General features: G+C 41.9%; 1 protein-coding gene across 9 annotated transcripts in view; it reads right to left on the bottom strand.

Annotated features, from left to right (window-relative positions):
• ATP11A (ATPase phospholipid transporting 11A) overlaps positions 1-17,722 on the bottom strand; it is a 131,686-nt gene extending 113,964 nt beyond the window's left edge. For 4 of the 9 annotated variants that reach the window (XR_008730834.1, XM_055701720.1, XM_055701722.1 and 1 more), the window contains exon 1: positions 17,287-17,717. Coding sequence is in view for 8 of the 9 variants with exons in the window: in XM_055701720.1 (XP_055557695.1) it covers positions 17,287-17,325 (39 nt within the window). In the remaining variant the exon portion in view is untranslated. Of the gene's footprint in view, positions 1-17,286 lie in introns of all 9 variants that reach the window. The other 5 variants (XM_055701725.1, XM_055701723.1, XM_055701724.1 and 2 more) reach the window with 2 other exon arrangements.
• Positions 17,723-23,885: the final 6,163 nt, after the last annotated feature.

The following is a 23,885-nucleotide window of genomic DNA, read 5'->3' as shown; positions in this document are numbered from 1 at the left end:
AAACCCAGCCTCCTTATGTGCAGCATTTCATGAATAATTTAGAATGGCAACTTCATTTCCTTTAGATCAGAACTTTAGCCCGTTGAGACAAGAAATCTTTACTACTCTTATTAAATATTTACTATATGGCTGTTCTGGCATCATCACAAGAAACACTGCATATAAATGTTATGCATTAGAAAAATACAAAAGCTACATTTAAAACATTTAAAAAGACACTGGCAAGTAGACAATAGGTGGGAAACACAAATAAAGCTGACAGCCTAAATTTCACTGCCGATTCTTTCCAGGACAAAAAGCATCCACATAAGACAGCTTAACCCTTTGCTTTAAGGTCAACATGCTTCAAGTAGTTTTCCATAAAATGGGACATTTGTCAGTATCTGAAAAAAAAATTAAGTAAAAACATTTTTAGTGAAGCAAAGAGGCAGTCAACTTGTTTCCCCAGTTTTCCATCAGTGTGCAAATTTAGAAAGGTCACAAGCATTTACCACCTTCATGTATGTAGCAATAGTGTATCTATCCCACTCTGCCAGCGACATTTCTACCTTCAGAACAGCAAACCTAACTAGGAGTGTAACATCCACAAGACAACCCATAAGATTATGCAGAATGCAGGGTCCTTAAAGTAACACATTATCTTCAGTATCCCATTCCCTGTCACTGAAGGAAAGTTTCAACCTTACATTAAATCTATGGTTTCACCAGGCTTTTACTGTCCTGGCAGTAGTCATATAACCATATCTCAAAGCAACAGACACATCACACTATGATGAGACTTAGTAAATCCATCGCAACTCACAGATTTAAAGGCACAGCTGCCCCCCAACCCACAGAGCTGCAATAACCACAACGGCTGGTAGGTATTTTTCTGGCAGGACTCAGCACACGCTGTAACGCAACGCTTTTTCCCAGCAAGTCTCCTATAAACAACCAAAGGAACATGCTCCCTTCAGCCACTTGCTCTCTCTATCAAACCGATAGAAGACAATAATAAGTTATCACAATCTGCAAACCACACGCCTGTGATATCAAGCTTCCAGATTTTAAGTTTTGTTGGAAGTGAAGCAGTAGCAACCGCTGCCCTCTCAAAAACTTCCCAGCCTAAGCATCAGATTGTTATTTCAACAAACACAAATCTTCCAAAACAGACCTGGACAAGACCAAATTAATGCTGGCTGGGAATTTTTCAGGTGATTCTCCCAGGTACAAAGCTTGCTTCCCAGCTAGTAGGCCAGGCTGAAGTTCGAAAGCCTTCAGTCTCCACACAGCAAGGCACCCATTTCAAACTATTTTATTTCTAACTTTATTTTCTAACTCCCATCCTAGCAACAAGCAACCAGGCCACAACACTGACCATTCTGCAGTCCCTTTCTCTGAAAGCAGAGGGTGAACACACCAACACTTCCCCACTGTAAAGAACAAAGTATCTCTGAGCTACAGTAAGCAAATCACTACTGCGCTCAGCACCAGCTTTCAATCCTCATGTGCTGCCAGTCTGAATTGCCACCTCCAAATGCATCAATCAGACAGATACCCATTAAATTCAGAGCTGCACTTCTTCCTAGCACAGCCAGCCAGGACAGCTGCACCATCTTCTGTACTAATGACTTCAGAAGATTCTGAAAGAAAGTTCTGGCACTGATGTCCACCAAAAGAAGGTACTCCCATCATTACTGGAGATGGCTATATCCAGCGTGTTTTTCTTTTTAGTATAAAAAGAATCATACAAATGGCATAATCCTTTCAATTATATGCTTCAGCTCAGTTTGAGGGAGATAACAAAAGCACATTTTGTTGGCTGTAGTTTTCCAAAGGCAGTTGGGTCTTCAAGAGAAGTGAAGGTCAATTTATCCCTCCTGCATAAGGATCACCACACCGCAACAGCTGATTTGGTCAGCTGGGGATCAGACGCCCCAGATCAGACTGTGGGAAGGAGGGAGGCGATTTCTCTGTTAGGCCAGGAGAACTCATTTGGAGCTCACTATGCTATTTCCTCTAACTTCTCAAAAGGGATGCATATGAGAAGATGGGCAAAGAACCACACAGAAACCATACTGGCATATGATTACAGATTCAAGGAAGATAACTGTGGAACAAGGGACGAGGAGACCTGAGCAGAAAGAGACCTATAAGAAAGGCTTTTAAGAAGAAACAGGAACCGTAGTATGATTAGCTGAGGCAGCACTAAAAGGGAAACTGAGGAACTGGAATAGATGCATCTGGGCTTAAAGACCAGTATATTATTCTGAGATAGTGCGCAGAAGAACAGAGCATCCTAAACCAGCTGCAGAGGAAGCAGAGCTGGACAAACAGGGCTTTAGGAAGCCACATGAGGCTGTTAAATACCATGCAGAGCAAGGGTTGCATACTTTCTGGTATTGATACTAGCCAGTACCCAGGCTCAGAACTTAAGCCTTTTCAGGAGTGTATCCAGTGTTTTAAAGGCTGCTGCAAAACAGACTCACACCCAAGAACTGTGCAAGGTGAGACCAGATGTTTTCACACATTTGCCAATGAAATTAAACATTCTTAACAAAAAGCAACAGTTAATTTGTTTTATATAAATAAATGGAAAGACTGAGCCCAGTACAGACAGTATTATTAGTCCTTCAGAAGTCCTCTTCAAAGAGATGAAGAAAAATCTTCCTCCTGGAATAGTCTGTCAAAGCTTCCAGATCCTCTTTTAGAACATACATCTTAAGAGTGCATCCCACAATTTAAACCACTTAAGCTCATAGATTCACTTTGCCTTTTCTTACAGGCAAACTCCAATCAGAAGCAGGAAAGCTGGCCTAATTTGCCAGTTTAGTGGTCAAGCTGTAAATAAAACTTCCAGCAAGCTTCAATTGACCACGTAAGTGGAGAAGAGAGAAGTATTTATAGCTTGCTCTCCCTCAGCCACCAGCTCAGAAACCACAGAAGGACACATCACAACACATGACTTCAAGCACGTGATACCAAGCATTCAAGCTTCCTTTTCAGCCAAGGATGACTCCTCTCCTATGGAATATTCTTTGACCTTCCTTCTCTGTTTGATACTTTAAAAGAGAGATAGAAACCCATTGCATTAATATGCCCCAAACTATTTTAAGAAAATACAAGTCAGGAACACTGAGATCAAGGGAGTTTTACTTCCATACTTTCCTTCCAAACAGTCAAATAATCTTCACCACCTTTTACTCTACTTAAGGCTTCAGAACCTTTCCAAACTCTTGTCAGCTCTTAACCCAGTAAGAAGTCCTTCAAGAACAGCTTACAGCCTATTATCACAATCCAGTTTTCTTTTTTATGGTAATGGAATTGACTAAGTCTGTTTATACAGATGTCTAGAGTTGATGCTATTTTTATTTTCTATTTTCTTGCTATCATTCCCACACCCCCATGCTGAACACACAGTTTCAACACATAAAAAAATGCAGCTCCAGAATGACTTCTCAGAGCACATGCACCCACAGTCAGCACTCCACGGCAACACAACTATCTTGTCATGAAAGCTGAGACTGGCCAGCTTAAGTCTCAAGGGCACAAGCGTTTTCACACTATTTGTTACTAATTAAAGTCTAGTAGCTTTTCTTTTCCAGCCTCTCAGGTCACACTTATACATTACTACCTTCCAAATTAAGTTATAGGCGTGGAGGCTCTTCAAGCTCCAGAACAGTTTCCCATCAACAGCTCGCTCTGCACCTAGCTACTCACTGCCACCCTCTTTCACAGACTTCCTCAGATATTATGAATATCTGCATTAAGGAACATGAATCAGTCAGCTTAACAAATCACTCAGTAGTTTGAAAAAAATCCAATTTTTTATGGAAAAAGGTTTTGGAACAGCCACATGACCAATTAAAGCCAGTAGGGAGTGATGACAGTAACTGGGTATAGGCTGACCACAATGATTTTTCTTTAACTGGAACAACAGGAACAAGAAGTACTTTAACCTAGCCAGGGTCACAGCTATTAAAGCCTCAGCTCCACCTACAGTAGTTTTTACTGTCCAGATAAACACAGGGATGTTGTTGTGAACCTCTGTTGAGGTAATCTTGAAGCATGAATGAACGAACACAACAAGTGGTATAATTACTGCTCAGAATAACAACCTGTGGAGTCTGTAGGTTATCACTTTTAAGATCTTACACAAGTTCATCCACAGAGCTTGTTTTAAACTAGGATATCTTACCATTACTGTCTGCTCAGAGATGAAAACCAGGATGCCTGCAAGAGAGGCAAAAGAGTATTTTCTCTTTTAAATTAACATTAAGCAGAAGTCAACAGTTCTTATTTTAGAATCAGAATAATGCAAGTTAGAAGGGATCTCTCCAGATCTACTCAATTTTTTTGCAAAGACTTAAAAAGTATAAAGCATTTTCAGACTAGTCTGACATTAACAGATGCCTTCTCTTGCCTGTTTTAGAAATACCAAGTTTAAACAATTCTTTTCAGAATGAATTAATTCCAGATATCCTTAGCAAAACCGTCCACGTACACCTTATCTTCATGCAGAGAAAACCTTGATTATTAAGCATTTGACACTGGCCTTCACACTAAACCAAAGGAACCTCCCTTTACCATTCACCCACAGTTGCCTGTGAAAGGGTTAAAGGTGCTTATAGGTTTTTGCAATGTTAACAAAGGATTCCTGTGCTGGCTAGCATCCTTATTTCAGTAAAACATGTTCTAATATACACATGGGAGGAAATGCTAAGCATATAATGGCTGTTCCATTTCCCCCCCTCCAAGTCATTATGCTTTGACTGCACTTAGCAGTTTGGGAAGGTCAAGCCACATGACACAAATGCTACAAGACAATGCACATAACAGGGTTAGTTTGGGAAAGAAAGGCTGGAATTATTTCCTGGTTGGCTGGTTGTTTTTTAAGTAACATTACCTCCAGTATGTAGACCCCCATATGCTTCTCCTCCTTCCATAAATCATAAAGCTTCTTGACATTTATATAAAATGTTAACTCCCATCAATCCCAATTACTCCTTTTCTGATGCCAGATGCCACCCACAAAACAAGCCAGTGTTCCATGGATGTCAGCAACTTGTCAAATCAGCCCTGACTCATCAGTCATTGCTCCAGGATGTCACTACATCCCAGTTAGAAGCAACTACCTAGAACCCTGGCACTTGGCAGCACTCTCTCCCTCACAGTGAAACTTGCTACTACTTAACCCATTTCAGCTTCAAACCCTGAGCAACAGTTAACCTTTTTAGGAATGCATCCATACATATTCATTGCCCAATGGTTTGTCACTCAGTGAAGTAAAACAGATGTCTCCAACTAGCCAACAGCACATCCAAAACAGAAGGGAAAAGGAAGAGCAAAGCTGTCTCTACCGCCAGAGTCCCACCTGACAGCTCTCAAGAGCTATATGCCACTGCATCAGCCTGCTTAACATTTCTGCTTTTGTCTTTTCTACCTACTATGAGAAACTGAAGAGAAGTCCAGATCACACCTTTAATCTTTAACAAGTGATCAGAAGGACAGACAAGATGCAGCCATCTGTAGCCAGCAGCAGCACCACAAATATGCTTTTTTCCCACTCCTGTGCCAATTAACGACCCAGCACCAGGCAGGAGGCTTCCCCTATGCCTGAGTCCAGCGGCTGTAAAGAACACTTTTCTGCTTTTCCCCTGCTTATCTCCAAGACACAGATATGAATTTGCAGTGGAGAGCGCAGTGGCACATGCCCCTCTCATCATAATACTCTTCAAAGAGCAGCTAAGCACCACATAACCAAACAGCTGCTATTCTACAGCAAAAAAAGTTATTGTAATCAGAATTAAGTGGTCTGACTCAGGGCAGAGGGAGAAAGCAAGAAGAAAAGCCAACGCCACAGTTCTACTAGCCTTAAAGGTTTGCAAGTATTTGCAGTTGTCTCATTTGATGACTCAACTACAACCATGAATCAAACTGTTTGGCTTTTGTCGTCATTTTTTAGCATACAAAAAAGCAAACTGAAAATAATAATGCATTTAAGATACTTATAATTTGTTATAGGCAGGAAAATAGCAAAGGAATACTGGTATTTTAATTCTACATGCCCAGCAGAAATCTAGCTTCAAGTAGTTTTTTTAACATATTTTAAAAAACATATATATACACTGACATAAAAGCTCTTTGAACAAGTTACAGCAGATACAATTAGAGTAAAAATATTCAAGGTGACCTTTTCACTTCTTAGCAAGGAAGTCAGGGGCTTAAAATCCTTCCTGTAAGAAAAAGAGAGAAGCCTTTCGAATTTGAGGCCTCCTGGGCTGAGAGACAGGAGATGCAGAACTACAATACAGGCTGCCCTTTATGAACTCATGATTATACCTGCCTGTGTTCACCGTGCTCTGCTTCACACAAGCATGTGAAGCTTTCCTATTGCTTCTATGTTGTTACAGCCATTAAGTATGGACGTTTAACATCCTTATGTCAGACAAAAATACAAAGCAGCAAGCAACATATTCATGGATCATATTAAAGTGATCATGCAGTTCAGGGCTGAGGACAGCGCTTTTTTAATTTTCCCTTCATTTCTCCCCTCCCAAAGCCAATACACAGGCACCTCCTAGGAAATTAGGCCATCTGGTCACCTGACAACCGCAAATAGTAAGCTGTCAATTAACACCCATTTAAGAGATTAACAATACTACAGCATTCACAGGTGAAGTTATGATAACCCTGTAAACTAGTTTTGGTTTTGTTTGTTATTGGTTTGGGTTTTGTTTTGGGTTTTTTGGGTTGGTTTTTTTTTTTTTGGGGGGGGGGGGGGAATCTTGGAAGGTGAAAGAATTTTGTAGTTGTGCTCAATGACTGTCATTAAACAGACTTCTTATCTCGGCTTTAACGCACTTGTCCCCATCCTCCCCACTACGATATTGAGGACCAGCCATACGTTTAAGTGGCTATGTATCTGTTGTACAGAGGATATACACTCCTGCAAAGAACTTAAAGTCAACAAGGACTAGTGTATTTGTCCAGAACTCCTAGAACTGCTTTAGTTGAAGGTAGTCAGGAATTGAAACTCTGAGAAAAAAGGATAAAAATACTCACATTCTTAGAAATGAGACAGTATAAGGCATTTTAAAATCTATGTATTGGATTTTAAACATTACATTAACTTGAAAATGTTTGTAATACTTGAGGTTACCCAAGAAATTATTTTAATTATTTTTTTAAGCCTAGGTGAACAGAAGGCTTTTATTAGAGTTAAGATTTCCAAAGTTCAACCGGTGATCAGGAAGCTAGAATATAAAAGACTAAGATAACTCTTAAGACCACATTTCCTATTAATGTAATTCCTCTGATAAATCAAAGAAAAGGAAACTACACATGATATACTAGAAAGGAATTGCAGCTATTCTGTAACACACACAAAACACCAACGAACAACAGCATTTCAGTATATTCCACGTTTACAGAGAAAATGCTGACATTAAACTACAGAAAAGCACTAACATTAATCAATCAAAACCTGCTTATGCTATAAGGAGTCTTTTTGACCAAAGCAAAATGTCCAGCCTGAACTTATTTACATCATATTTCTCCTAACATCATCACAGAAGTTAATTATTCTTTAGTTATGCTTGGTCAATAAACTGTTTTGAGCCTACCTTTGCAGCATCCTTTCTTATACATATCATATTTCACATAATGAAAGAATATGTTTCTACACAGGCACATTTTATAGCAAGATCAAATGGCAGTCTAGTTTTTAATAGCTTTCATGGCACTTAAAACTTAACAAAGAAAAATAACACTGTAGAGTAAGCAGGACATCAACTTTCCCAACATTTCCTCCACAATCGTTATACTCCCCCCAAAACACATCCAGTGATTGGTATGCCATTTCTCTTGCCAGCGCATTTTGATATTAGGACCATTTACATAGCTCAAATCATAATGATAGACTGAAAGGTACCAGGATTAAAATATCTGAAGATTGAAGGCATGTGAGGGCATAGCATCAAGCCAAAGCCATAGGCAAAGACGCCAGATGTCTTTTAACAGAAGACCACAACTCTCCTTGAAGTCAGTTTTGGGACCCCAGGAGCCAAACACTCCACTCATTCAGGAAGCACTGTTTATGTCAGTGAGATATTAGAGTTTATTAAATTCCAAGTCACCTCAAATACAATGAAATACCCAGACTTCAACTTTTTCTGAACCACCCTTCCTCAGGTGTACTATCATTCAAAAACAAGATTACTCCAGACTAGTATTCTGCAAGGAACAAAACTAAAGAAACTATGACTGTCAGTAACCTACCTACAACTGCTAGTAATAACTAGCAATTGCAAGAGCACTCTCTCAGAGGCAAGTGTCATTCAACTATCTTTGTAGCTTTGCAGTCTACTATCCACACTTGATAGAAGTCAGTTAGTTCTACCATTTACAGGATGGATTTGGCAGCCAAACCTTCTCCACAACACACACAGCCATTCTTCCCCTCACATTAATCTTTATGCTGTCTTACACACATCATACTCGTTCCAGTAACAGTAGTATTTTTCATGGTTTTATTTTGTAATGGACTCCTGACAAATACAGCAGTTTAATGTTAGCTTTCAAATGCCACTGCTGATTCAGACCCACCTGAAGAGACGCCACATATTCATTATGAGTGACATAAAATAGCTATACAAGCACAGATAATGAATACTAGTGTTTGTACTTCATTTAATCATTTGTGCAAACAATGCATTAATAGTACTTTGAAAAGATGTGAAGGGCTACTACATAAAATGCTAAGCATGAACTGCAAGTTACTATGCAATTCAGATAAGAAATCCATTTGAGTTCATCTACTCTTCTACTTCACGATGTAAATTAGAAGCATTAGAGACAAAAAAACCCTACTTGGTAAACAGTTCAGTTCCTCCACACAATTCTCACCAGACAAGTACTTCATACATAAAGTTTCTTTTCTGCATATAACCATTTTGATTATTAACATTAATTTTGCAAAACTTTACTGGCACATTAGCTGATGTGCTTTTCAGAGGATTTCACAACATCCTATCTTGGTGAAGTAGAGGAAGAGCCTAATTGTCCTTAATCCTCTATTCAAAATAGGTTAGATGAAATCCTCTTTCGACTGAGGCAAAGAGATTAGTCAGTGCCACCAGGAAAAAGAAACACTATTCCCCCCCTCATCCTGCCCCGTATCTAGATGAGTTTAATGATTAATGAAGGAAACAAATTAACCAGTCTCCTATTTCAAAAAAAAAAAAAAAAAAATCAGTCTACAGGGAAGAACAGAACAAATGGAAAAGTATCCCTATGAAATCTCGAAATTCTTAATTTTTCATGCTTGCAGTAACTACCATGACATGCCAGAAGTTTCATAGTATACCTCAGTAATCAGACAGAAGAGTTAGCATGAAGCGCCCCCTCCCCTGTGTTTTTTTAAATACCAACACACTGGATCCCTGGTAAATCTTGGCGTAATTTTTGACATTGTCAAATGGTCTGCATACAATTCCAGGAAGTACATGTGCACACACCTGCACATGAATGCATGTGCATATATGCAGATGGAGGAATAAAGGGGGAAATCCGGGGCAGCAAAGGAGAAGTAGTGTAGAACACTTAGGTAACAAGAAAAACACAACCCTAAACCATAGTCATTATAGGCTTCTGTCCACAACCAGCTTCAGTCCTGCAACATAGTAATTATTACCTGAAAGCATTAAACTACCCATACAACTCCTCTCTGTGGAAAAGCTGGGTAACACTCTCATCCCCATCCTAAGGAAAAATAAATGCAGAGACATTAACATCCAGATCCACAAAAATATTTAGGTGCTTTATCAGCCTGTGGTCTTCTGTGATGTTCCAAACAAACTCCTCAGCCACTGCCTCGTCTCATCAGTCTCCTAGGACAATCCAGGCTAGGCTGTCAGTTCCTTCCTAGAAAGAGTACATTTTTAACGTAGTATGAAAAATACTCAGCTTGCCACTTTTAAATCAAAGCTAAATTAAAAAAAAACAAACCAAAACACTTCTCGTGATGACTCAAAAGCATGTGTGCCACAGGCTTCTCAAAGTAATTTCTGAGAATGATGAAAAAAAGCAATCAGTCTCTGTATGACATAAAAAAAAAAAGAATCCTTGGTTTGCCTTGTCTACCTGCAGCTGTTGCCATAGCAATTACAGCAGAGAAGATAATAGCATTCCAGTGTCATTCTGCCTCACAGCTCAGGATGAGCTTCAACTAAAACATCCCTTGACAATTATACAAATAGAAATACTACATTATCCTGTGAAATAGTAAACCAGTAGAATAAGCAGCCTTACCTCTGGAAAAAATATAATCTGACTATAAAAGACTTACATGAGGAAAGGCAGCCTATTTTGCTAAAAAAAAAAACAAAACACCAAACAAACCCACAAACACACCAGTGAAGTTGAATCCAGTTGCATAACAGGTGCTAAAACATCTGCTCAGTCTTTTCTGTGGCGCAGTTTTCTCCTGGTTTTTGCTCCCTGCCACACCTGCACACGGCATGGAGGAGGCATCTCACCGTCAATCAAGTTGCAGCTCCTCAAGAAACACAACTCCCTCCTAGTTGCACTTAACCCTAGTTACGTTAAACAAGTTTGTTATCCCCATCCCAGCACAAACATTAGTCATCTATGATATTCATGGAACATTTTACTTGTTAGCTCCCTTACTCTAAGTGTTTTGGCTTTAAAAAGCAGGCTTATTAGAAAATCCAATTCCCTCTTGCCACTTTTCTTGTTGCAATTACTATTGTATGACAGGAGCAAAAAATCAATGAGAACAAGCGATCTGAAATGTTCAGCTATACATGTGCTCCGCTGCACCGTGCCCTCTTCCATTCCCAAAAATTATTTTGAAAAAGCTCCCTGCTTTCAGTACTGATGCAAGGCATAAAAGCAGAACTATATTTTTTTTTTTTTTTCAAAAAACGCGCTATCAAAAGACAAAAGTAACTATGCAGTTCTCAGAAGAGATTAAGTATTTTCAATGCTAAAAATGGCAAGGTTAAAAGTTCTTGATCTATTTTAAGTCACTGAAATACTTCTACAATTTAGATGCTCCAAAAGCAATGCTTTCTGCTATCAGAGATCATCTGATGAGTGCAGATGAGCAATATTTTGTAGTCAATAGCAACCAGCTTGTAATATGTACTCTGGCTTCCTGCAAGTGAGCTGTTTTACATATGCAATGTCCTATTTTCATTTGTTTAGTCTCAAAAGAAAGAGGAAATTATGTTTTTCTTGTGTAAATTAACTAATTGATGGGGTAAGGGGAGGGGAAAAACAAAGCCAATGCAATTCTCCATGTTTATTGCCCCTCAGCAGTAAGAAACTGATGGGGAAAGGGAAAGTGTCTGGGTTGTGGGGGGTTGTTTTGAGCCTCCCATTATACCGAAAACGTTACGGAACCAGAAAGAACGCAAGAGTCACTACCAGCACACAAGAATTAGTTAGATTTGCAGAAGTGCCAAATCCTGTCAGCCACAACCAACATTCAGCAGAATTAACTTCTGAGGTAAGTAAAGCTTTCAAATTTTGCTTTTTTTAGTGACAGGCTGAGAAGTATGCAGGCAGCACTCCATACAGACTCTTCCTCTCCCCACCCACCCCCCCCACCCTGCCAAAAAGAAAAACCAATTAGGAGAATAACAAAGCAGTGGTGCTTGGGGAAACAGGAATTCGTAAGTTACTCACGCTGTTAGACTCACTCGTCACACCTTCCACACCAGGAAGAACTGGTACCCATAGTGAAGCAGAGATGTGAGATGGGAAGCATCTCAGGTTTCAAGAAAATGTTTTGACACTGACTTGCACAAGGGATTACAAAAACACATTACATACCAAGGATAGGCACAAACACTTAAGAAATGCAGGTTACTAATCGCTGACTTGTGAATACACACATAGGTCCTATTGTGAATGTTTTTTGTAGTCAGGACATTTTGCAGACCCTACAGAAACACATTTACATGACATTTAAAACTTAGTATTTTGTCGGGTTCTATCCCTGGAATTAAAAAAAAAAACCACACACACACAAACTTTTTGTCTTATTTTAAGTAACAGCTAGGAAGAAAACTATGTTTATGTTAACAGGACACTGACCACGAAGTATCTGGACAGCACTAGTTTGATACCAGTCTGCAAAGGTGCAGAAAATCTCGGTAACTACAAGCAAAAGCAAAAACTGGAATGCAAGGGTACCCTTGCAGGTATTAACTGAACTTCGATTAAAAACAGTAGGTCATCTAAAATGCTTGGTAAATGGACTGTCTTTTTAGACACAAATAATTCCAGAGCACTGAGGCTTACAATTTCACCAACTTTCAGGTCAAAACAGTTATCAACCTTTGCTGTATCACAGATAGGTGAGTGGGAAAAACCCTGAAGCTCGATATTAATTTACGTCCACTAAGACATATATATATGAGTAAAACACTTAGGAAATCTAATTAGAAAAGTTTTACAATTATACTGTCAATAAAACCAACAGAATTGTTTAAACCAATGACCAAAAGCCACAGGCCGTCATGAAATTTAATAGAGAACTTACTAAAAACCTCTAAAGTAATGTCGTATTTTGAGAAAATGATTGACTAGCCTAACCAGGATTAAAGTTGACCCACTACTATGAAAGTGAAAAATAAAGCATCTATTTCTGAAATCATTTATTCCAACCTAAAAAAAAAAAAAAAAAAAAGATTTTTCAGAAATATCTGCAGAACTAGTAGGCCAGCAGCTTCCCAGAGGCTAGAGCTGTAATAAATCACTGCTCCTTCTGGAATGAAATCCTGTCTGGCACTATACACATTTAGGAGATATTTACACAGGCAACAAATACTTAATATCCAGATTTGTAATCCTGAAGTAACAGGAGAGCCTGAAAGAGGAGAAGCAATAAAGCGGCAAGATCTCTAAATACACTACATAATACAGGCAAAACTGTTCAGTAATACAGACCTCTGACCCAGTACTATTTATTGTACAACAACCCAAAGCCATCAACCTGGGCAGGAGCATTTAGTGATGAGGCTCAGCTGTCTTACAAATACAGAACAGACTGTCACCATAGGCTGCAAGATGTTTAGCAACTACTTGGTGTCCAAACAAACGTATGCTAAAGAGTGACATTTTTCCAGATCGCCCAGATATATTCAAATCCACAATATTCAGGAATATCCAAATCCACATTCAGCCATAAACAGCTATTGTGAACATACAAAAGATATATGCTACATGTTTTAAGGAAAGTGTCCATTTTATGAGAGACAGATGTCATCAAGGCTTGTTTTAAGATTATTAGCCATCCCTTGACTATAAGGAGGAAAAACTTTGGAAGTCCCATGATCAGCAAGAAATAAGTTACCAGAGGAAACCAATGCACATGCAGTTATTATGGGCAGAACACATTGCTTAATGATATCCACACAGTGTCCCAAATAATATGACGACAAAATGGAAGCTAATCTTGTATGGGCATGATTTTTATTATCATTGTATGTTTGGGTTTTTTCCCCTAACTAGTGCACTGCTTAATATTAAGCTAACAAGTTCCTCTCATTACTGAGTACACAGCAGGCTCTGCATGACACTTACAGGACAGCACACACTAATTCCGTATTCTCAGGCTGCTGTCCCTAGGGTAGCACACATCCTCTAGGGAATGTACAAACAATTCAAGAAGACAGAAAAGCATGTCGTTTGATGCAAAAGCAATATCCAAGAAAAGATGTTACATTTTTATAGAACATGGCAAACAGTATACTCCCTCCGACAGTTTTCATACTACCCCCACATAGTCATTATTTCCATTATTTGGGAAAGTAAATTAAACAATATAGTTGTCAAAGTTTATCTTATTGTAGAATGCTTATTCTGGTTCTGTGCTTCCTCATAGTGCAAAAGCTATATGCAAAGATGTCTCTATTTTATTACTTGAAGATACCTCTACTACAGCTCATACAGTTTGAAGCCATAAAATATATAGAATAATCTCATTAGATGCAATTAAGAAAAGCTACATTGCTATATTTCAGCTTGAAGGATCACAAAGCATTTAGAAAATGACACTGAACTCCATGTCAGCTGTACTGCAGTAAAACAAACACCTTTTATATAGAAAGTTAATTTATAGGACTGTTGGCGAAAAATGTGTATGGCTGCAGTAAAGGTAAGGAGAAGTAAGAGCTGAAGTGAAAACAAAAAAAACCTTGCAGGATGGATATAAAGAGGCAGGCCAACAGAACGTCAGTTTAAAAATTTAGTAAGAGAAAGACATCACTGCCTCTGTCCTAAGAGACTACACCATCTCTTGGTGAAGAGATATGAACTACAGTATGACTAGCATGCGGAGCATGTATCTATTCAACACACGATACTGAACTGTTCCAATGCCTGGAAGATACAAAGGCAACACTCAAAGCAGGTAAAACAGATAAAAGCCAACAGATACTTGAAAATGTTAATCAGGAAACTGACTTCAACTTGAACTGACAGCACCCAGCCATCGTTATGCTTCCACAGGGCCTTGAAGATACATGCTATTTTGCACTGCTTCAGGACAGCAACTGCAGGAACAGCAAGAGAAAGGGGAATAGGGGGACCTTCACAATCAGAACAGGAATGCTGATATTAAACTTATGCCTTTATGTCCTACAACGTATAGTACAGAGAAAGAAAAAAAGAGTGATGCAGAACTCTTGGAAACCATCCTATTAGAAGTGTCCATTAGTACATTACATAGCAACTGCTTGGTATCCCAAGATCATACCATAAGAGCTCCCAGCTACCTCAACTTCTCCAGACTGCATCAACCAAGGTTCTCAGGATAATTCAGAGACCAGCCTGCTCTGGGAAGAACCTGCAGCTGAACAAGTCCAGGACACAACTGGCAGAACAAAAATCCATAGCTGTAGAACCTGAATCACTGAATAGCTTCTGTAGAGATTTTAACTAAACCCAAGCTTAAGCCTACTTTGGTATAAGCACAAGATGTACCTATCCTCTACGACACTCCTGCAAAAATGTCAACGCCTTGTTTCCCTTATGAAAAACCAGCTTGAAAAGAGGCAAGCAAATCTACACTTGTGAGGTATGGCTGGTGTGTATAGTGCTTGGGTGAACTATGGAGTGATACTGCTGACGTGCATCTGCTGCTCATGTACAGCAGCCCATTTCAGGCCCAGCATTCAAACTATTTTCACTTTCACTGTGTGTAGCTGTACAAAAAATAGTTGAGCCATAGAGACTAAAAAGAAAAAAAAGAACACAACACACAGCTCACCAGGTCTGAATGGCCTTACTGAAATCATGAACACTAAATTTATTTAGAGTAGCTTTTTTCAAATTGATCTTTCCTTAGAAGAAAAGATGTAAAATTAAGTAACAAGGAATGCAAAAGAATAAGAAGCAACAGGTGAAAACACACAAGGCAGCCTGGAACCAGCTAAGCAATTATCTAGACATAGCCCATTGCCATACCTACAGTACAGTGAGTAGTGTGATCCAGGAAACAGGAACACCTCCTCACATGGGATATAATAATGTTTCATTTTGCTTTTAGACTGCTGAATTACTCTCATCAGCAGGCCAGGAAAGTGATGACAATCCACAACTTAAAAGCTCAAGTGCCTTATTTTCAGCATACTTTCTTCCGATACACATGTTCATCTTTTAAAATAACTACTTAACTACTCTCAAGCATCTTTCTTTCATATACAACACTTAAGTCCACTTTGAAATAAAGGTTAGTAACATTATGCAGAAGAGATTTAGAGACCACAGTATGCTTTGTGCACAATGAATGTGCTATTTGTACAGGCTCCAGATGTGAGCACAAACACACACATAAAAAAAAAATCTTAAACCACATACGACAGTTCGATCAGCACTGACACATCACTACACCCAAACTGATCCTGCCTGCTTCCAAGCAGACCTCAGCACCGATCAGGAGCTTTGCATATCCATAGAGACTACTGCTTCTCTTATACCTCATTGTATTTTGAGTATTCTCCTTCCCTCAGGGCCACTGTCTAAGGATCCATACACACATAGCTGCTTTCAGTAGTCACCTCTCCATTCTCTCCTCATCCCACATAATACCCTATTGAAAACAGGAAAACAAAATCCAGCCTTTTCTTCATCTCTGCTATTTTTCTTCGTTCATACTAGTCTTCTTGAAGAAGAAAGACTTCAGCCTGTATTATGTGGAGACAACATGCACAAACTAAGTGTATTTACTTGTACTTACTTTCATGGTCAGACCATGAAAGATGCTTCAAAGAGTACTCGCTGTGTAGGAGGAAGAGATGGATCTATCAGAAAATCCCAGTTCTCTCTCCCCATCTTTTTTTTGTTTGGTTGGGGTTTTTTTTTGTTTTCCTCTACACCCAGTAGCAAAAATCTCCAGTTTCCTGGTACTGGTGGTCCTCGACTCTTGTATTGTCTAACCTCGCACTTACTGGCATTCTGCTAATTTACTAAAGCCATTATCCTGAACATTTGTCAGGGGTTCAATGAAACTGCATTCGCACTCACTGATGCGCCTCTGCCTATGCTTGGATCCACTCTAACGCGCTACTGATTTGCTCTTTCGGACGGTACGGGTGGGGGAAAACATGCTGGCCAACAAGCAAGACCAACTCTCTTTCCCTAAAGTACACCCAGTTCAGCGTGTTTGCATCTTAACCACGCACACCTACAGAAACCTGGGACTAATCCGATCATTCCATTCGCCTGTGTATTTAAATTGGACAATTCCACAAAACGCAGCCTGACTGCAACAAGGTAACGAGGAGATAAAAAAAGGGGGGAAAGAAAAAAAAACAACTCCAAACCTAGAGGTTTTATCTTCCCCAATAACTACGCACCTCAGCGCGCTAAGTTACAGCGCTTTGAACGCGGGTCAGCCCGTCCCGGTTCAGCGAAGGGCAGCCCGGCCGCCAGCCGCCCGGGCAGCGGGGCACCGGCCAACCACTGCGCACCCCCCGTGCTCGGGGGGAGTCCCGGGCAGCGGCCCCCAAGCCCCCGGCCGCGCCACAGGACCGCCCAGCTCCCGAGCGAGCCCTTCCCTCCAGCCGGAGGCCATAGCGCGGTGCGGCTGCCCCGCCGCGACTCGCACGGCTCCCCGGGGCTTGCGGCCGCGCCGCTTCCCCCCGGCTCCCCCGTGCGCGGCGGTACGGGCTGCGCTCCCAGGGGGAGCCCCGGACCGGGCTGCCTCAGAGGCCCACCCCGCGGCGGGTGAGGGGGGGCGGCCCCGCCGGGACGGGCCCGGCCGGCGGTACTCACGTATCGGCTCACAAGGGTCCGGAGGAGGCTGCAATCCATGGCGGCCGGCCGCCGCTGCCCGGGCACTCAGGACCGCGCCGCCAGGTGCTCGCCGGTGCCGCCGGGCTCCCTGGCTCGCCTCACTTTCCACATTCAGGGAGCCGCGCTCGCCCCGCCAGACCGCTGTCACCCCGGCCCGGCGCTCGCCACCGTCCTCGGCTATGCCATGTGCTCGTCGCCGCCGCCGCTGCGGCGCGGCGCCCCGCGGCCCCTCATGCCCCGCCGCCACAGCACTTTCGCGGAGGAGAGGCGGAGAGAAAAGCCGCCGCCAACCACTGCCGAGTCGGCGGGCGCTCAGGAACGGCCCGCCCGGCTCCCGCCCCCCGCGCCGCTCTGCCCGCCCCGCCCGCGCCGCCCAGGGTTTATCCGGCGGGCGGGGGGTGGCCGCCCCCGCGCCGCTCCCCCTCACACGCGCGGACCGGCCCGGCCCCAGCCCGGCTCGCGCCGCTCCCGCTTTGATCTCGTCGGGCGGCCCCGGCAGCGCACGTCACGCGGGGCGGGCGGGCGGGCAGGCATGCGCGCGGCGCCGCCGCCCCCCACCCCCACCCGCCGCTCTTCCACACACGGCGGCGGGCGCGGCGCCCGCGGAGCTTCAGTGCGCTGGTGCCCGCCGCCGGGTAGGGGCTCCCCTGGCCGGGGACCGGCCTGGCGGCGAGCGCAGGGGGCAGCCACCCTGCCGAGGCGAGAAAAGCGCTTAAAAACCTGCCGTCGCCTCCCCGCCCGCCCCCGGTGCTCCTCCGGGCCGCGCTGCCTGCCGCGGGTCGCGGCGGGGCGGCAGGAGCCAGGCGCCAGGCGGGCGCCCCGCGCCGGGGAAGATGGGAGGCCGGGAGGCACGGAGCACCGGGGAGCGGCCGCCGCGCCCTTCCGGGGAGCTGCGGGCGGAGGTGCGGGCGGCCCGGCGGCGCCCAGCCGGCCCCGGGCACCGCGACGCGCCCTGCCGTCGGTGCCCGGAGCGAGGGGACGCCCGTGCTGCTGTGGCGGCCCTGCGGAGCGCGGCGTGCCTCGCGTCAGACCGCAGGCAGGCTCCAGTGCCTGTTACCGGTACCGGGCGGCAGGGCTGGATTGTGGTAAAAGCAAAGTCTCCCTGGCGCAGTCCTGCGCCGGTTCCTCGGCGTTCCGTCGTCCGAGGGGGGCGGCCCCGGCAAGCCGCGGCGTCGTGTCGGGGCGCAGAACAGGCGGAAACTTTCCCGTCCGGAAAGCGGAGCGGGAGCAGCTGAAAGAACCTGTGCAGTGTCTGAAGCCCCAACGTTCCAGCCCTCATAAGTCCGCGAACAGTAGAAATTAGTTGTCCTAGTTGAAGGGTTAAGCAGGAGTCAGCAAAAAAAGTGCACGTGGATAAACGGGAGCCTGGTTTTTAGTAGTTTGTGGGGTTTTTAAGATGCCTGAAAGAACACGTTTAGAGGGCTTTGTTTTCCTCAACTGTTGTGTTTTCATGCCATTCATACCAAAGGACTCACTTAGGTTTGCAAGAGTATTGTAGCCTGGTACTACTCTGTACAACTCAATAGAAATCTAAGACTTTCTCCAAAATTAATTGGAAACTATTAATTTAGTAAAATTCAATGTTTTACTAAAAAGTTAATTCTATCAAAAACAAAATCAAAAGCATTTTATACTTACGAAAATCCATTCCCCCCCTTCAGCAGCAATCACGTAAGCAGGCCTTTATTACCTAGCTTATGGCCAAAACTTGGCAATTTTTGTTCCTTGGATTTCTATGTTGTCACAATTCAGTAGTTCTCTGGATACCATAAAATCTTTTTAACTGAAAGAGTACCTGAATTTCCAATATAACTAACTTACATGGAAAAAATTGAGATTACGCTATTTAAGATCATCACAAATACTAAGAGGAAGGACATATGACCGATTCTTTACAGGTCACCTTTAATTGAGATGCATTATATATGCTCAGCATTTTTTATTACTGGTTAGAGTGCAAAATGTATAATTTAATGCACAGTAAGTGCAGTGTGGTCAAGCTAATGTTGCTTTTCAAACTCTAAAGTGATGATGTTGGTCTAAAACCCAATTTTCTTCATTTTGGTCACTACTAAGAATTTATATTCATTTTGCAGCACCTCCCATTTTCATGCTTCTATTTACAGACTTGACACTTCTGTAACATAGGGTTTTGTACTTAGATTTCACTTTCAAGAAATTACCACTGGAACTGAAAGGGAAAAATGATTAGAAGAGCTACAAGAGGAATTTTTCTTAGAATTAGCAATTCTGCGTGAGTTAACACAAAACTGCTTATCTGTTTATTTACATGAGCAATTACATATTAATATGTATGTGCAAATCACCAGCCTTTAGGAAACTAGTTTATTACAAAAAACAGAAGAACCTAATTCGTGAAGATAAAGTGATAATGTCAAAATACACAGACTGCGAAGGTGGAAGAAGAAATTGTTTCAGTAGGTTTTTTAGGGTACTTCTCCGTCTGGTCATTCCATTTTCAAAGATTCTATGGAATATTCATATTTTGTAATATTTTTACAAGTTATTCTACTTGCAGTCTAACTGTGCCATTTAGTCAATCCAATGTCTTTAATGACATTGCTTCTTACCCAGATTTTGAATGAAAGCACACTTTCATATTATGCAAAAAACTGCTTTTTAAAGTTTTCTTCCTTGTAATACTTTCAGTAGTTTCTGTCATCCAAATACTGCAACAGATTCTCCACAAAATCATGTGTCATTTCTTCATAGAAGCAGGTGATCATCCCTATAGGTTAAAACCTGCAATATCTATACCCTGTTTCCATTAGAGAACCCGTGCGCGGTGCCCACACTGCTATGCACTGCACAGAGCCTTTCTGAAGGGAAAGAAGTTCATCTGATGAGCCAATAACAGTTGACAGCAGCTCGGCGCTGAGTATGATCATCACCAGGATACTTCTGAGCTCCTTGCTGTCTCCTCAGCTTAGGTAGCCAAGACAGGGCTGCAAGAAACATTTTCCTCGGATCCAGAGCCTGGAGCCCACTCATGGGTGTAGGTCCCATATGGGATGGATGCAAAGGTTGGCTGCATTCTCAAAGGTGAAAAGGCGACCGCGGCTCATGTTCTTACTGACTCTTTCAGCCAAGGGCAGTGAGGACACACACACTCAGGTATGGATTCACCATTTCGAGGCTACTGCTCAAGCTAAGCTGAGCCATTTTTCTGCCCTTCCCAGTGAACCTGTGGCACTACGCTGCCAAGCAAAGGAGAGAAGAGGAGCACAGCTGCATTCTGAGCACATACTGAGGTGAAATCCCAGCCTGCGTTAGTTGTCCTTTGTGCCCATATTTCCACAAAAAGGAAACCTAGATGTGTGGCCCAGAAAAGAGCACTGGTAGGCCACTGGAAGTTAATGCCACACACCCTTGCCAACTGTGCGTTGTTTGTGCAGATACACATGCCTTTTGGAAGTGACAAGCTCCTCCAGGGTTACTACGCAGCTGAGCATGGTGTGTAGGTCATACTTTCAGACTTTGGTACCTCAAATCTGCCTAAGTCAGGCTTAAGGTGCCTGAGTCTTTTATTGGATCTAGCCTGAAGTGACTTGCTAAAGGTCACATTGTGACTTAACAGTCGAGCTGAAAGAGGAACCTTGATCATATCTGTCATAGATCTGCCTATTATACAATGTTTCACTTTTAAGCAATTTATTAAACTAATCGTCTTTGTCTTTGAATATGCCATCACATTTATTTCACTCCCCATTTCTCATTTTAAAAATAAATTCCTAAAATTACCTGTATGATGTCTCTACCTTGCATGACCTAGCTGTCTTTTCTAAATTTCTTGCTTCTTTTCTGACTACAGATTAGACCTCCTGTTCTATTGCTCTCCATTTCTCCTTCCTGTTTTCCCTGAGTGACTCCTCCTGATCCATTACTGGCCTCTCAGCCTACCTGCCCAGCTGAATTACCAGATGCTCTAGATCTTACTACTTACCATGGAATCTCACATCCCTTCTGATTTACTTACTGTATCAGTACACCTCTGCTTGAAACATCCCGCTTGTTGTTTAAATAGCATCAGACATCAAGGTGAATATGTTAGTGTGCAGAAGATTTACTCTTCTTATGTACAGCTGCATTTTCTGCTACTTTGCAATCCTTATTGAGTTACCCTATTTCATAGTTGCAGTGAAAATGTTGAGACACTGGTCCAAGAGCAGCAGCTCGCTTCAGGCTGAATTCTCTTCTTGAGGGAGTGGTGTTCTGTGGTTTATTCCACCCCAGCTTTGGAAGGTGGGAAGGCAGGATTTAAAGCTGGGCCCCAATAAAGTTCCACAGTTACGACAGGCACAATGGTGATATAGTACACATTGATAATATGGTAGACATCAAAGGCACCAGAGTTCTAGATTTTAAGATGACATCTGTTTAGATTCATGCTTCCTATGTACCCCTAGTAGTTCTGGCCAAAGTGACTAAATACTTCATGAAAAGAACTGTAAGTGGTAAGGGTTGACTTGGGCATATGTGAGAACAGTGTGAGGAGAGGGAAATGACAGAGATTGAAAGGCCGTTAATTGTGTGCAGCTCATCTACTTGAGAAACTGGTGTATGCTTTCAAGTGAAATCGCTTATCTTGCAGTGTTCCTGACTTTTCCCCTACAAATATATCATTTCTTAGTTATGTCTCTCCCTCTATTATATTTCTGAAAAGCTAATCAAAAGAATAGCTTCTCTTCCTTGCATCTACACCATATATTTAAGCTAGTTAATTTGTATTAACAAGGGAATAATTCCCTCAGTGGAACAGATGTTTGTGCTTTGATCTATCGCAAATAGCATTTTCTCAGATCCTTCTGAATATTGTTTGTGAAAAGAGATACCAACACTAATTTTGATGTCTTTGTTTAATGTTAAAAACATTTCACTGCCTGGTGTTTGTGATAGGTGTACTTAATTTTGGAGAAGAATGTAATTAATGGTTGTTGTGATACTCTGAGAACTTACCTGCCCAGGAAGGTTAACAAATTGAAGGTGAAGCCAAAGTAAGTAAAACAGTCAGCATCAAACCACTGTGATGATAATTTTATTAGAAGTAGAGTGGCCCAAAGGACAGAGGATTAAGCACTGGAGATTGAAGATCACTTCAGTCTTGCTTGACATTCTTTGTCTAGATCTGTTTTTTCCAGAAAGTGCATGTGGAAATGAGGCATGTTTCTGACTCTCTGAGCTCTCTGTTTCTAACCTCTGGCAATAATGCATAACTTCTGTTACACTCAAAAGCTAAATGCACTGTCATTATGCCCACATCCTTGCTAACAAAGGTGACCTTTGTTTCCTCACAAAATCCTCTGAAAGAACAGAATTTGGCTTCGAAGTATTCAACATGATCAAGTAAATGCACGACAGTTAAAATTTGGCTGCAATCCTATGCCAGCTGAGGCAGTTCCCTGCAATTACAACCAAGAGTTGTTCATCCCCATTACCTGTGTATGTGCAACTTAATGAATCACAGGGAAATTCTGGTCATTAGCAAATACATCTTTGTAGGAGATCCAGACCCTGTCTACTGCAAAGTAATCTTATTCCTCATGACAGGCACAGCATTCAGGACAGTCTTACTAGTGACACAGAACAGCAGAAGGTCCCATCACATGGACCATTTGAAAGACTTGCCCCATTACCATGGAAGAGTGTATTAAACTCATTAAAAGGAAGCCCAGCCTTTACCAGAGGAAGCTTCTCCTGGGATGAAATACTGTTGGCTGCTATGGTTACTAATGTGATCTTCCATTTACTTCCTTGTTCACTCACCTGCTTTCCTATTCAAACACCACACACAAGTGCCTTCAAAGATATTTGTTGGTGGAATAGTGACAAACCTCATTAGTGGCAGCCATGCATAACCAAAGAAGAAAAAAAAAAGATACAAATGAGCAGTGAATAAACAGAAGAAAGGAAAGTGCTGGAATCTGTAACTATTGTGAATAATGTTCTGTCCTTGCCGCTGTATGAACTTTGTGTTCTCTTCGCTTTGGATTTGCATTAATGTTAATCTTGCCTTATGTCTCTATTTTACACTTCAGTGCATTGATCCGGCAATGAACTCCCCACAGTCAGACTCCTGTGACTGGAGAGCTGAGTGCAGTATCAGGATCTAGATAAGGAAAGTATTGTGGTTTATTTTTGGTATCTTAAAGAGACAGACTGTTATTTTGCTATTTCATTTTATTTTTGGTAGCACTTCACAGGTCTGGTTCCCACCTTTACCTACATTTTTTTCACCTTTTTCATTGTTCCGATCAGCCTGTCTAACTGTGTAATAGTTCTACAGTGTGAAACTGTTAAATTCCAAATAAATTACATGTCTTGGCACTGCTTTTTTCCCCAAAAATATCAAGAAAAAAGGATATTTTTTTTAAAAAAAGCACATGAGAATTCCTCTCATATTCCATGATAATAACCAGATGGACTAATTAGTATGACTAGTATTTGTAATAACACACTTCCAAGTTAGAAAATCCTTTTTGACAATATTTTTGAAATAAAAGAAAGCAGATGATCCTCCAGAAGGATAGTAAATAAAAAGGATATAACTTTCTGGCTTC

This window comes from Falco cherrug, chromosome 2, assembly GCF_023634085.1.
Source record: "Falco cherrug isolate bFalChe1 chromosome 2, bFalChe1.pri, whole genome shotgun sequence".
Taxonomy (NCBI): Eukaryota; Metazoa; Chordata; class Aves; order Falconiformes; family Falconidae; genus Falco; species Falco cherrug.
The sequence above is the reverse complement of the archived record's forward strand: the minus strand, read 5'-3'. Positions and strand labels throughout refer to the sequence as shown.